Genomic DNA, 13,809 nt, shown 5'->3' with positions numbered 1-13,809 from the left:
CATATGACAGTGCCTACATTTAGGCGCGTAAGCAAAAAATTTTTTCATAGAAAAACAAGGCAAAAAAATATGTTATACATAAGTATGTAGACAGTGTAGTTGGCTGTTGTAGGCTCAGCATATTGGTTGATATCAGTTGGGTTATGGGTTCTCAAATTTAAAAAGGCATTTTTATATTTTGTTCTATGAATTCTAAAATACTTGTTAATTTGTATGTGTCTTTTATATAAAATGTTGTTATTTTTCATGTTCTATTTTTCTATGAGTCGCAGTTTTGTGTTACTCTTGCTATAGTTATTTTCTCGCTAGTTTTTTTCTTTCTTTTTTGCGATTTCTGTTCTGGTCCATGGTTAGTTATGGTGCTGACGTTGTCATGCTTATGCAACCACAACATTGTCTGTTTTGTAGGCGTGCCAATGTCGCTGATTTTGTAACTTACAACTAGTATTATGTTACTCACAGTTATACACCAATACACCTACTTACAAGTGTACAACGCCAACTACAAATGTTTAAGCTTCCTGTTTCCCCCAAAATCTACATTGTACTCGTACATTGCTTTACATTTATTTTGTACTGATTTTTCTTTTTTCACCCTCCTTTCCACCATCTTTTGCCTTCATTAATATTATTGTCCTAGAGCTGATGTTAGTTAGTGCTGGTCCAGCAGAATTTTGTTGTTGTTGTTTTCTGGTTATCTTAAAAACATGTTCAAAAATACCTCTTTAAAAATATTATGGTACAACCAGTAAAAGATATAATGTGGTCATTTTCAGAACTGCAGTATACAATATTGCAGAATAAAAATTGTTTGGCGAAGTTAATGTTTTTAACGGACGCACTTATATGTATGTACATACATATGTACATATATATCTTTTTGTCCGTACATAATGTGACTTATGGAAAAATAATTGCATACTTTGAGGATGAGTTTATATTAAATTTATATTGCATATATTTTAAGACAATTAAGTAAAAATGAGTATTTTAGAATATAAGAGTAAACTGCTATAATTAAAGTAAACTTAACGTCGATGCTTTAATGAAAAAGTGCAAAATTTAACAGTTTCTTTTATTGTTCTTTATCGGCCTTACTCTCTCACCGATTCTTTTTCTAGAACTGAACCAGATTTAAAGTTAACTTAAGTAAAGTAATAACTTATGTATTTTCACACATACACAGAATCTTACATACTTATAAAAGAAAATAACTTTTAAATGCATTCCACTTCAGTAATTAACATTTCAATTATTGTCTTTTAGGCCTCATAATTAAACTATAAAATACACAAGTGACAATAATATCATAAAATACGCACTCATGTACACAAGACAAATCTTAGAACAAAGTTCTAAATAAGGAATTTCGAAATGTCATGTTATAGATTTTGTGCTAATTATGTCATCATTATCACATACTCACCATGAAACATACCATAAATAAACGCATACTCATACTCATACTCATACACATACACATACATACATATATTCGTAAAAGCATACTGTAATAGATGTGAGTAATAAATATTCTTAAAAGATCTAAAGGAATTTTACTTACTCACGCAATTGCTTTACTCACACACATACAAACTAATGAACAATGTAATGTAATGTTGAAAGCAGTGAACAACTTGTTATAAGATGCAATGCAGCATGTACTTATTTATAAGCATAACAGAAGTTGTTAACAGTTACGGGGGTGCTTCAGATACAAACACACTTACATACAAAATATTGTTCATACATATATACATACATATGTATACATATAATAGTTAAATTACAAGTAGAGAACAGGATAGATACTTTCATAGTAGGCCGTGACAATATTTCAATCAAAATTGTTTTATGGTTTGAGTGTGTGTACGAGGTAAGAGAGGAAACAAAATTAATTTTACACATGCATGTCGTTTGTATAAGTACTTGTATATAAGTATGTATGTTTGCATGTATTCTTTAAGGATACGTGTGTGTAAGTACATGTTTTAATGGAGAAGAAATTAATAAATTGCTTTTAATTGTATTGCAAAGACAAGGTGTTTTAAATTTCACATTAAAAGAAATTATATTATAATTGTAGATTTCAAATACGAACATGCAATTATTGACACTTAACTTAAGTTCTTCATCTTCTCACTATCATTTTAACTTAAATTCCAGAAAAACATAAGGCTGTAGTTATTAAAGCGTTTATAAATTCTGGTTATAAAAATTTTATTAAAAGTTATTTAAATAGATCAAGTTTGACCAGATGTGCCCAAGACTTGATTTTATTGAAATTATTATATTAATTTTTGAAAAAAGCGTGATTAGTGCGATTTACTATCAATTTTTTTTGAATTTTGATAAAATCCAAAAAATTCGACTTTGAAAGCCTAAATACGAAAGTACTTGTATTAAACTAGCAAAGGCAAATAACTTTCATTTCCTACACAAATTCGATCCTTTTGGAAACTTAATATACATATGCTAAAAGTACATTTTCTGAAAAAATAAACTTGGTCAATAAGAATAAAAATTTCTGATCATTCTTATTTCATACCAAATTTGTATTGTTTTGTGGGAATCATAATTAAGCTTAACCTCCATTTATGATCGCTTTTATTTATATGAATATAAAATATTATAAATTTTTATAAAAAATTATGTTTTCTTAAAATATTATTAAATATTTTGTCAATTTCAAATCGTTTTATCTTAATATTAATTTCGACTTCTCAATATCAATTGGTTTGAAAATTCAAGTTAAGTTGAAAATTCAAATTTCAATTTATTTTTTCTACATATTAATTTTGATTCCTAAATTTAATTTGGTATGTCTATATACTAAATTGGATTTCTGAAATTCATTTTGGTGTTGCACATTTCTAGTTCAGTTCTAGTTCAGTTCTAGTTCACTTCTAGTTCAGTTCTAGTTCAGTTCTAGTTCAGTTCTAGTTCAGTTCTAGTTCAGTTCTAGTTCAGTTCTAGTTCAGTTCTAGTTCAGTTCTAGTTCAGTTCTAGTTCAGTTCTAGTTCAGTTCTAGTTCAGTTCTAGTTCAGTTCTAGTTCAGTTCTAGTTCAGTTCTAGTTCAGTTCTAGTTCAGTTTTAGTTCAGTTCTAGTTCAGTTCAGTTTAGTTATGTATGTGGTATTATTTAAGTTTTAGTATTTAAAATTTGATGTATGTATGTGGTGATAGAGAGGCAACCAAAAATGAGCGGCCATATATAAGCCTCTGTGTGGCCTGTTTTTTTCTCATTAAGTAAATATTGTGTTGCTTAAAGTTCAATTAAAAACTTTTTATAAAGTTATATATACATTTAACTTTAATAATTTATTTAAAGAAATTTGTATTCTCTTTTTTATATAATTCAAGGTTTTGCTCATCATTTAGTGGGCATGCATACACATTTACATGCACCAGATTGGCGGACATTGGGTGGCGGTCATGCAGCTGCTCTAGGACGACCAGGATTTACTCACGGAGCGCCTTTCTTTCATCATCAACCAACTGCCTTTCCTGCACATATGGGCTCATTAGAGAGGCCAGGTTTAGGTAGATTAGGGGGTAGGTTACACTTTCTGCTTTCTGATAATTACTTACATACTAACAATTGTTTTTTTTAACAATTCGCTTCAACAGATACTCAAAACTTAAATCATTTGACTCAGTTAACAGTGCATGGTACGCCACACAGCACCACAAGCCCAGAAGGATCTCCAACAACTACAACAGCAGGTTTGCCGCAAGCATCTTTAACAACTTCCCCGCCTTTGACAACAACCACAAGTGAGAATGATAATAATATAGATGCTGGATTTGAAAGTGACAGTATTTCTGTGACAGGGTCACCTCGAAAAACTTCGTCCATACATGATGAAGATGATCAGCGTAGTACCTCACCACTGGCATCGAATACGGGAAGTGGTGGAGCGTTTACTTCGTTAATACAACGAAGTCCAACCTTAAGGAAAAATGAATTGTTTTCAGGTTTCGCTTCAAATTTTACACCCACACACAATTTTAATCCAGCACTGGCAGCTCAATTATTTTTACAAAATCCCTTACTACCACAACCTAGTCAGTGGTTGTATACTCAGTTGTATAGCAATTATCAGGAGTTCCCATGGTTTAGAAATAGCACCTCCGCACAAGCAAATCAAGCAAATGTTTTAACGCCCTCTGTAGAATCAAGTACAGCTGCAGCACCTTTGCTTCCCTCTTCACTAGCAACTGATTCCAGTCAGGGTGTTAATTTAATTAAAAGATGTGTCACTTTAATCTCACATTCTGAAGCTGATAACTCGAAATTGACTTCCTCCAGCACCCCGCCACCGGTAACATCAACACGTAGATCACCTTCGCCTGTCGAAACCATTGATTTGGATGATGTTAGTACTACCTCTAGATCAGCGAGTAGTACTTATGGTCCCATACGCAGCCGTACTCCCAAACCTTCAGATGTTTGGCGACCCTACTAGCAACTGCGTAAAGCCATTGGACAGGCTTTGGGTTTGAGTATATCTGAAACAAATACAGAATTTAAGGAATCTGATGAAGAGGATTTTAATGTAGTGTAAATGCAAAGCGGGAATACGATTTCCCAGTGATAAAGGGTGGTTATATCTTTTATGAGTCTATTTTAAACTTTTGTAACTTTCTAGTCAATTGATAAAATATGAAAGTTATTTAATATTTCCAATTGTTATTTTTTCATATAATACACCTACCAAATTTTAGGGCTAAAATTAAATTGTTGTGAATAATTTTTCCATATCTGTAATAAAATAAATTTTAGTAAAATGCATATTGATAACAAACATCATCTGTAAAGGCTTTTTCTATTATTTTCTACATACATTTCAGTAATTATTAAATAAAGTAATAAGTTTTATTATAAAACATAAAAAACATATCGAATTTAAACCAAAAATTTTGAATACAATTTTGCAAAAAGACATGTTGTAAAAACTTTACAGGTTATTATGAAAAAAAAAATCTAAAAAATAACTGTGAATAATTTTTTTTTGTATAAATTAGGTTTATATTAAAAAATAAATTGAAAATCAAAAACATTAATATTTAAAAAAAAGAAAATCTCAAAACATATTCTAATTATAAAATATTAAGAAAATACATCAAGTAAATTGTAAATTATTTTGATTTTTAATAAATTATTGCAATTGTAATTTTTGGCAATAAATAAAATTTTAAATGTAGTTTTATGTAAATATTTAAGTAGTTATTAATAAATAAACATATTGTTAACTAATAATGTTCTGTTAACAAACAAAATATAATAAAAATCATAACAAAAGTATTAATGAAAAAAATTAAAAAAGTTAAATAAATTTAATAAAATGAAACAAAGAAAAGTTGCAAACGATTTTTATTAAAGTTTTCATTAAGATCTGTGTTTTTACAAAAAGTTTTTTGTAAAATATTTTGAGTTTTCAAGTTAAAAAGGTAGCAACTCTACAACAGAAATACATACATTTTTAAATAACATTGACTAATTAAACACATATTTTTAATTAAAGTTTTTGTCTTTTTTATCTTCAAATATGTCCTTATGAAAAAGGGTGTAAAAACACTTGTATGTTTGTATTAAAAACACTAACACATTTAACCTTTAAACACATATACGCAATGTAAATGTAATCCTTGTTAATAAAATGTAATATTTTAAATTTTGTCCTCGGTCCTGTTCTAGTTTCTATTTAAAGTTTCTCTCCATACAAGAATTCACTTTTGGTGGACATAAAAATTTATCTAGCGTTGCAAATGCGCAAACAAATGATTTCAAATTAACTTGACTTATGAGTTGTAACAAATACAGACAGCTGTGTCCAAAATAGATAAAGTAAAAAGGATACAATACACCAATGTGTAAACATAAACTCAAACACATTTATCCTTTCATACACATGTGTAGTTTTGTATACAAGTAATTTAAAATAAATTAAGGAAATTTTTGAGATTTTATATAAAAAAGTACTTATATAATGTTTGTCATTCTTCTTTTTGTATTTTTTGTTGTTGTAATATAAAATTAAAATAATGAGCTGAAAGTTCTAAATAAATGAATTTAAGGAAAAAACGAAACCCTTAAACATCAAATATATAAAAACAAAGAACTGATGATGTTGTTTGTATCCTGATGCTGGTGACAACGCCTTGCTCGACTTGACTTGTTTGTCTGTCTGTCTGTCTATCTGTCTGTCACCAAGTAAACCAGGTTATTGTTGTTTTGTGTAAAATACTTTTGTTGGTTGTTTTTTTACTTTTGTAATTCTTTGATATGAGTTGTGTATCCTCAAACAGGATATTAAAGATTTTTGATACAATAACTAACCAAGCATGAATAAAGAAAAAGTATTTCATTATGGCGTCAAAGACACCTTTTATATACATCTATTCATGGGCTGCATTTATTTGTATATGTGTACAAATGTATAAAATTAAATCCTTAACTTTTAGTTGTAGTAGTGAGTCCGTAAGGTGATTATTTAATTGGCTCTTATTTGTTTCCCTGTCAGCCAGGACTCCCTGTCTACTCGCTTAGATGTTTGTCTGGCTGGCTTATAAATAAAAATAAATAAGTAAAAATCCAAGTATATGGGCGTTGGTGGTGACTGGTGTGTGGTAAAGATTTTTTCCAAGACCTTATGGTCTGCTGATAATAATAAGTCAATCAACATCAGGTTGCTAACATCATATTGTCATAAATTTTGTTTAGTTACAAATTTAATTTAAGTAAAAAATGTTTCAGTAAAAGTATTGAGTAAAGCTTTTCTTACTTTTGCTTTATTATTGTTTAAGGACTATTGTTTATGATTATTTACCGGAGGTATAACTAGTAGCAATAGTGAATATGGTTGACTCCCAGACATTTAGTGCCATATAAGTAAAGCAATAAAAATTTAAGGAAATTTTTCTTTGTTTCAAAATTTAAGTGTGTAGGTTTCAAAAGCGCACCACTATTCGTAAAGAAATGAACTAGAACTGAACTAGAACTGAACTAGAACTGAACTAGAACTGAACTAGAACTGAACTAGAACTGAACTAGAACTGAACTAGAACTGAACTAGAACTGAACTAGAACTGAACTAGAACTGAACTAGAACTGAACTAGAACTGAACTAGAACTGAACTAGAACTGAACTAGAACTGAACTAGAACTGAACTAGAACTGAACTAGAACTGAACTAGAACTGAACTAGAACTGAACACAGGCTATTTAATAAATTTAAATTTTTTAATACTTTAATATGGTGAAGTGCATATAATATTCGACACAGCCAAATACAGAACTCTTATTACTTTAACATTGCTTTGCACTATAAAAATTCTGTTCAAATAATCTAAATTTTAAATTTAAAATTTGTAGCTAGTAGATCTAAAGCAGCTAAAAATTACTCATACTAAAGTACTCGTCTTTATCGTTCTCATTCTTTCTTTTTCTCTATGTAGACTGCTCTAACCACTCAGAGACCTCCGACTTATTCCTCATATGGCCTGGTGTGTGGTAGAACAAAATTTTTTCAAACTAAAAAAAAATTAAATACATATATGTATATATGTTCACCTAAATGTGGTATATATACAACACTTATTGCAACTATTTAAACTAACACATATTCATAAACATGTATGTAGTATATAAATTCTGTGTATACATATATGTAGATGTATTTCATCTCACTCATACTTTAATAAAACTTATTCTGAGTCTCGGCAAGATTTATAAGAATATTTCTGTGTGTATTTGTACATACAAAATATGCTTGTATTTGTAGACTGTAAAAACGGATGTCTTTTTCGTTTTTTTTTTCTTCTTCTTTTAAGCCACCAGTCAGCCAACCAACCAACCATTCTTGGTTTACACCAAAAGACGCCATTATTTGGTTGTATATAGACCACCACACTCATGCAATCACTAGGTTTTCATTTTTTGTTGTTGGTTAAGTTGTTGTAGTAGTTTTAAGTCTTGTTTCTTGTATTGCAACAGCAAATTTGTGCTGTTACTGATATTACTACTGCGAGTGTCCTTTTTTTGGGATGTTCGAAAGGAAAATAAGAACCTCAAATTTTATATCATTAGGTTTTGTAATTATAAAAATTTATTTTTCTTTGTTTTTTGTTATGAAAGTGAAATTAACAGTTGTGGGAACCTCTAAAAGTATATTAAGGTTTGTTATTATTTCTAACAAAAGTTAAACAAAATCAGATCTCACTTTTTTAATTTCTTATACTATTAATAAGAAGTAAAAGCTAAAATCACAATACAATATCTACAAAAAATCCATGTTAAACCTACGACTTGAATTTAAAATATCTTGAGCAAATATTTTGTAGCAAATCAAGCACTCTTAAGAAATCTATCTTCTTCTGTTAATATTACTTATTTTTCATTTTAAACTTAAAACCTCAAACTTGAAACCAAAATTAAATCAACGTCGTCATTTGTGGAGCAATTTTTCTTAATTTTTTGTTGGCTTAAGCCTTTTTTTGTCGTTTATACAATAACTTATTTTTCTTTTTCTATTATTTTAGCCAATGTGGGTCGATAGTTAAATTTCGTTGCTACCTTCTATTGGTAAAATACACATATACAGACAATTACTATTAAAGAAACAAATACAATTTCTTAGTACAAACATACACTCACTTAAGGACTTGATACACTTACACACACACGTAAATGTGAGTGAAATACTGAAAATGAAAACAATACATAGACATTTACTTATGCATTTTAGCAGATTGTATTTGTATGAGAGTTTGCACGAAATTATGTTTACGTGTGTGTATATGTATGAGACCAAGTTTGCAATGGCAGTGGCTTTGCTTCACTCCCACTAAAACCTAAATATGTGGTTCTGTAAGGAAACCTTAGTGCTATAAAGGGTTAGCCACGATGGTGTCAGTTTTGGGGTCGGGTTTTCTTCGATTATATACATACAAACACAAAATAAACGTACACATAAACAAAATGAGAAGAACAGTTAGTCTAAAACAACGACGTTGACATTTGGAAGAGAATTCTGTAGACATTTGTTATTGCAAATAAAAACACGAGAAGCCGCCAAACTTTTACATACACATATACAATTTATGTATCTCACTCATATGAACACATTTACTAATTCTTTACATAAACACTCTCATATACATACATACGTATATGAATTAATATACACACATGTGTTTGTATGTATACACATCCTCTCTAAAATTCACATACTTTACAAAGCCACATACAATCACACACAATCATCACAATATTTTTGCGTTTGTATATGTGGGTCGGTACCAAATACTATCACATGTACAGAAACTAAACTAAAGAATTCTCTGTATCGTACAAAACATGCTATGGTACTATTTGAATAGTTCACTTTTCCTAGTTGCACTTAATTTATGTTTAAAGAAAATCATTTTTGAAATGGTTTACGTACATCATAACGTATACGTAGGAAAATATCACTCATACCACCTGTATTCCTACATTATGATTAGTTTTATGTGGATCATTTAATATAAATTTTTTGTAGAAAAAGTACCGCTTAACAATTTAGTACCTTTTTTCATATTGTAATTACAAAACTTGTACGAAATGTTTTCTTATATTTTGTCTCTAAACTGTTTTCCTTCACATTACTTTTTAACTCAAACGCAAATGTATGTAGTTGCGTGGCTAGATGGCTGGCTGGCTGGCTGAATGGTTCAATGTCTAAATCTGTCTGGGAGTCTGTATGATTATGTGTGTATATGTGGTATGGTAGCTGGAGGGGCATAACGTGGTCCCATTGGTGCGCCACAAAAAGCTTTCTTGCTTTTGCTTTCCTACCAGAATTTAGCTGCACTACGAGTACACATACCCATATATACAGACATACATATATTCATAAGTGAGTGTGTTGTGTCATTAGAAAATTCATTGATGTTTATATACTCTTAAATTTCTACATATACTTGTAGATACATATATACATATATTTACAACAACATTCACTAGAGTAATGTTGTATTATTGCAATGTAAATGGTTAAAAAAATGTACATTTGCGTTAGACCCACTTGTGGGTTTGTTCTTTACCAATTCATATAACTTTAGCAATCATACATTCAAAAGAAAAAAGAAACACACAAAAAAATATATAACTGCAAAGTCCGTTAAGAAAACTTAATACCATTTAAACTTAAAATATCAACATAATGTTAACTAAATTACCTTTTAAATAATTTTCACTAAAAATAATAAAAGTCCGTCGGCATATGAAAAGTTCTTCATATTCTACCGACGGCATATTCAAATATTTCTTAAGTTAACCGCAAGTTTTTCACCACGTACATTTTTTATACATTTCAACTCAACTTTATACACCATCAAACATCTTAATAAACTTCACCACATCTTAGAGTCACATTTTGCTTTTTTACTGTTAAAAATATTTAGCAGATTTTCTAGACAATTTTTGAAAAAGGATTCTGTAAATTAACTCATATCTCGTGTTCTGCTCTCAGAAAAGGTGAATTTCTTGACTCACTCAATACTTAATTCTCTTTGCGCATTTTAATATAATTTTCTCTATTTTCATTACAGGTTCTTTAACCCACATTATTCCCTACCACCACCCACATATTTTATTTAAATCCACTATTGTACTGTTTTTGGTATGTGTAGTAGTATTTCATTTTCTCTAAGCATTTACGTATACAAATCTCTGTGTGTGTGTGCAAAATGAAAGTCCTTAGAGTTGTGTTGCTATTTTTTTCTCTATTTGTATCTTGTTCTTCTAAATCTTCTTTTTTGGCTTTTTTGGTCACATTATTTGGTTTGTAGATGTTGTTTTGTTTTTATTTTCAAATAAATTTATATTTAATATAAAATAAATTCTTGTATATAATTCATTTCACTTTATGTGTATTCTCATGTACATATTTATGTATTAAGATACATATGTTCATTGTAGTATATAATGATATTTTCTGAAGTTTAAAGATATTTTTAAATTTTGACTTTAAAGTTGGTAATGTTAGATTTTTAAGAAGCAAAGAAAGTAAGTGCCTACCTACCTAACTAACTAACTAACTAGCTAACTAACTAACTAACTAACTAACTAACTAACTAACTAGCTAACTAACTACCTATCCAACTAACTTACTAGCTAACTAACTAACTAACTAACTAACTAACTAACTAACTAACTGACTAACTAACGAACTAACTAACTAACTAACAAACTAACTAACTAACTAACATATTAACTAACTAATGGCCTAACTATAATATGCAAATACTAACTTAAGTCTACTTCAGACACTGTGTGAATACATATAAACTTATCTGACAAACTATAATGTACTTATGACAATTTCGTCAAGTTTCGTCAAATTATGTACATTATGGTTGGGCCTTAACAAACAAATCGATTTCTTAGAGATCGACAACTTTTTTGTTAAGTTAAAATAACTTCAATTGTTAAAAAGTTAAGTTTACATATATTTAAAAATTTAAAACTAAAAATATTTATGCTTAGTATAAACTTTTGATTATTTCCTTGTCATACTTTCAACTATTTATCATTCATTTAGTTTTTCAATGCCCCCTCTCATATTTTGTATAATTTTTCACAACATTAATCATCACAACATGATGTTTTCTAATTTTTCATACATCATTATCAAACCCTCTGATTAAGTTTTTTTTAAAGAAATTTCAATATTAAAAAATATAAATGAAAATGAAAAGTGACAAAGTTGTCAAAACATACACGCGTTAATGACAAATCATAATGAAGTGTAACACGAGGGAAAAATAGCAATAACAATATGACACCAAGTAATTTTTGTAAACTCCCTTATCTTAGAAGCTAAACAAAACAAAAACAAAATCAAAATCCAAATCTATTGAAAAATAACTTTAAAATAAAAGTAATAAAGTATTGTTATATTTCCCTTGTTTAGATATTTATAAAACTAATAAAGTTGTCTGTATATGAAAACTGCTTTATTAAATATGAATTTTTCATAAATCTCTGGGGTATCACGGAAATCTCTCTATATATATAACAAATAATAATCCTAAACTAACCAGCAAAAAGAAATTCACAACTCCCCCAAAACAAAATTCTATGAAAAGTCTTAGTATATTCCTTACAATTTGACATTTTTATATCCAACCCTCCTTGATTTCAGGGTTTAAAGGACAAGCATATACATTGAAAAAAAGGACATGCCGTCAGACACTCTTCTCAATTTAATAGCAATTTTGTCAAAAATAAAAGACAATTTTAAAGTCATTGTTCTGTAACGCATTTTAAGGACAAATACAAAAACATGTGCAAAAAAAAAATCTAAAAAAAACATTCTCCCCAAGGACATTTTACAGCATTGATTCAATTTCATGTTAATTTACTTGTCAATACGATACTAATAACCGGGTGTTGGATGTGTGAGTTGGATTGGTTTAAACGGTGTATGTTAAACAGAAAAAACATATTTATATTACAACAAAAATTAGATTGGCAAACATATTATAAATATTTAACAGAAGAATTGTGCAATAAGGTGACCAACTGAAATTTAAAATGTTAAAATTTAAAATTTTCAAAAAAAAAAAAACAAAACAAAACAATATTTTAAGTCTAAAAAGCAAGTACATGTTTAATGTATTATTGTTCATTGAAAAGTAAGCTGTTAAGTAAGTGCAAGTCATTACCATTTTTTATTGTGTAGTTGATTAGTTAAGCAGACATAGTGAGTTAAATTGTTACGTACATACATATGTATATCGAATTTTATGAAAATAACGAAATTATCAGTGGATTTCCAAATGGTTTTAGTAGACAACTTTTTATTTAAATGAGGTTTGTAATGTAGCTCAATTTATTGATTGCGTAAAATCGATATTTATAGTTGGTCACATTAAGTTTTTTCAACATAAATCTTGCATTTGTTTGTAGAATATTTCTTTCGCAATTTTGATAAAGGTTAGGCGGCTACAAGTGTTAAATATTATTTATTACCTTGTGCAAATTTAAAAATTGTTTAAACTCATCCCTTTTTTATATAAATAAAAAAGGAGAAGGAGGATGTAAACCAACCCTCCATTGGAGAATATAACTTTCTTAACAACCATGTCAACAACATTGAATTTAACCGTTAACGTATAAAACGTGTACGTGTGTGTCATATTTAAAAAATGCCCTGCAGTTCAGTGTGGGTGTGTATTTATCTAACTAACTAACACTTTCTAGAAGGGATACGTTAAAATGATTAAAATTTACCTGGTATACACGTAAATATAAATGTAAAATATAAGTGAAACTCACTCACATATGTGTTAAAATAAAAATAAAAACTTCAAATATTTATTTACTTTTATTTCCTAACAAGACTGTTGCTTTTTCTTTTGTCATGCAGAATTCCTAATAAAAGAGGAGGGGTGTAGGCTGCATGTGTATAGGAAAATTGACAAAACAATTTGCAAATTCTTCAATAATACTGTTATAGGCACTTTTCGACACTTGCCTTACAGTTAAATGTTTGCTGTTGTTGTTGTTTTCTTAGCTCCCAACTTTTAACTTCCGTTTTGTTTGCATATATTAGAGAGTTTGTAGTATGAGTGTTCTTATGTATGATTTCCTTTAAAAGAAAATTGAACAAATTGCTTAACAATTGTTTAACATTTGAGGAGTATGAGTGTAAACAATTTTATGTTTATTTTGTTCGAGTTTAAACGATTTTACAATACCTGTGTATTTACATGTCATTGTATTTGTAGATTTTGTATAAAATTATAATATTTATATTGG

At 28.9% G+C, this 13,809-nt stretch overlaps 1 protein-coding gene across 1 annotated transcript; it reads left to right on the top strand.

The window, feature by feature from the left end:
* Positions 1-981: 981 nt before the first annotated feature.
* On the top strand, positions 982-4,940 carry LOC124419022 (endochitinase A-like). Its single transcript, XM_046947141.1, has 3 exons — positions 982-1,003; positions 3,363-3,554; positions 3,630-4,940. Exons 1-3 carry the CDS (start codon positions 982-984, stop codon positions 4,466-4,468), a joined length of 1,053 nt encoding a protein of 350 aa, XP_046803097.1. The 3' UTR covers positions 4,469-4,940.
* The last annotated feature ends 8,869 nt before the right edge of the window (positions 4,941-13,809 follow it).

The sequence above is a fragment of the Lucilia cuprina genome, chromosome 3, assembly GCF_022045245.1.
Source record: "Lucilia cuprina isolate Lc7/37 chromosome 3, ASM2204524v1, whole genome shotgun sequence".
Taxonomy (NCBI): Eukaryota; Metazoa; Arthropoda; class Insecta; order Diptera; family Calliphoridae; genus Lucilia; species Lucilia cuprina.
This window is presented reverse-complemented; position numbering and strand designations above follow the sequence as displayed.

What these genes read in the sequence shown, in the direction of transcription:
- LOC124419022 (XM_046947141.1), top strand. Translation starts at nt 982, where the DNA reads ATGAGTATTTTAGAATATAAGA. An exon ending in GAGTATTTTAGAATATAAGA is followed by an intron (nt 1,004 to 3,362) that starts GTAAACTGCTAT and finishes ATATAATTCAAG; the next exon opens with GTTTTGCTCATCATTTAGTG. An exon ending in AGGTTTAGGTAGATTAGGGG is followed by an intron (nt 3,555 to 3,629) that starts GTAGGTTACACT and finishes TCGCTTCAACAG; the next exon opens with ATACTCAAAACTTAAATCAT.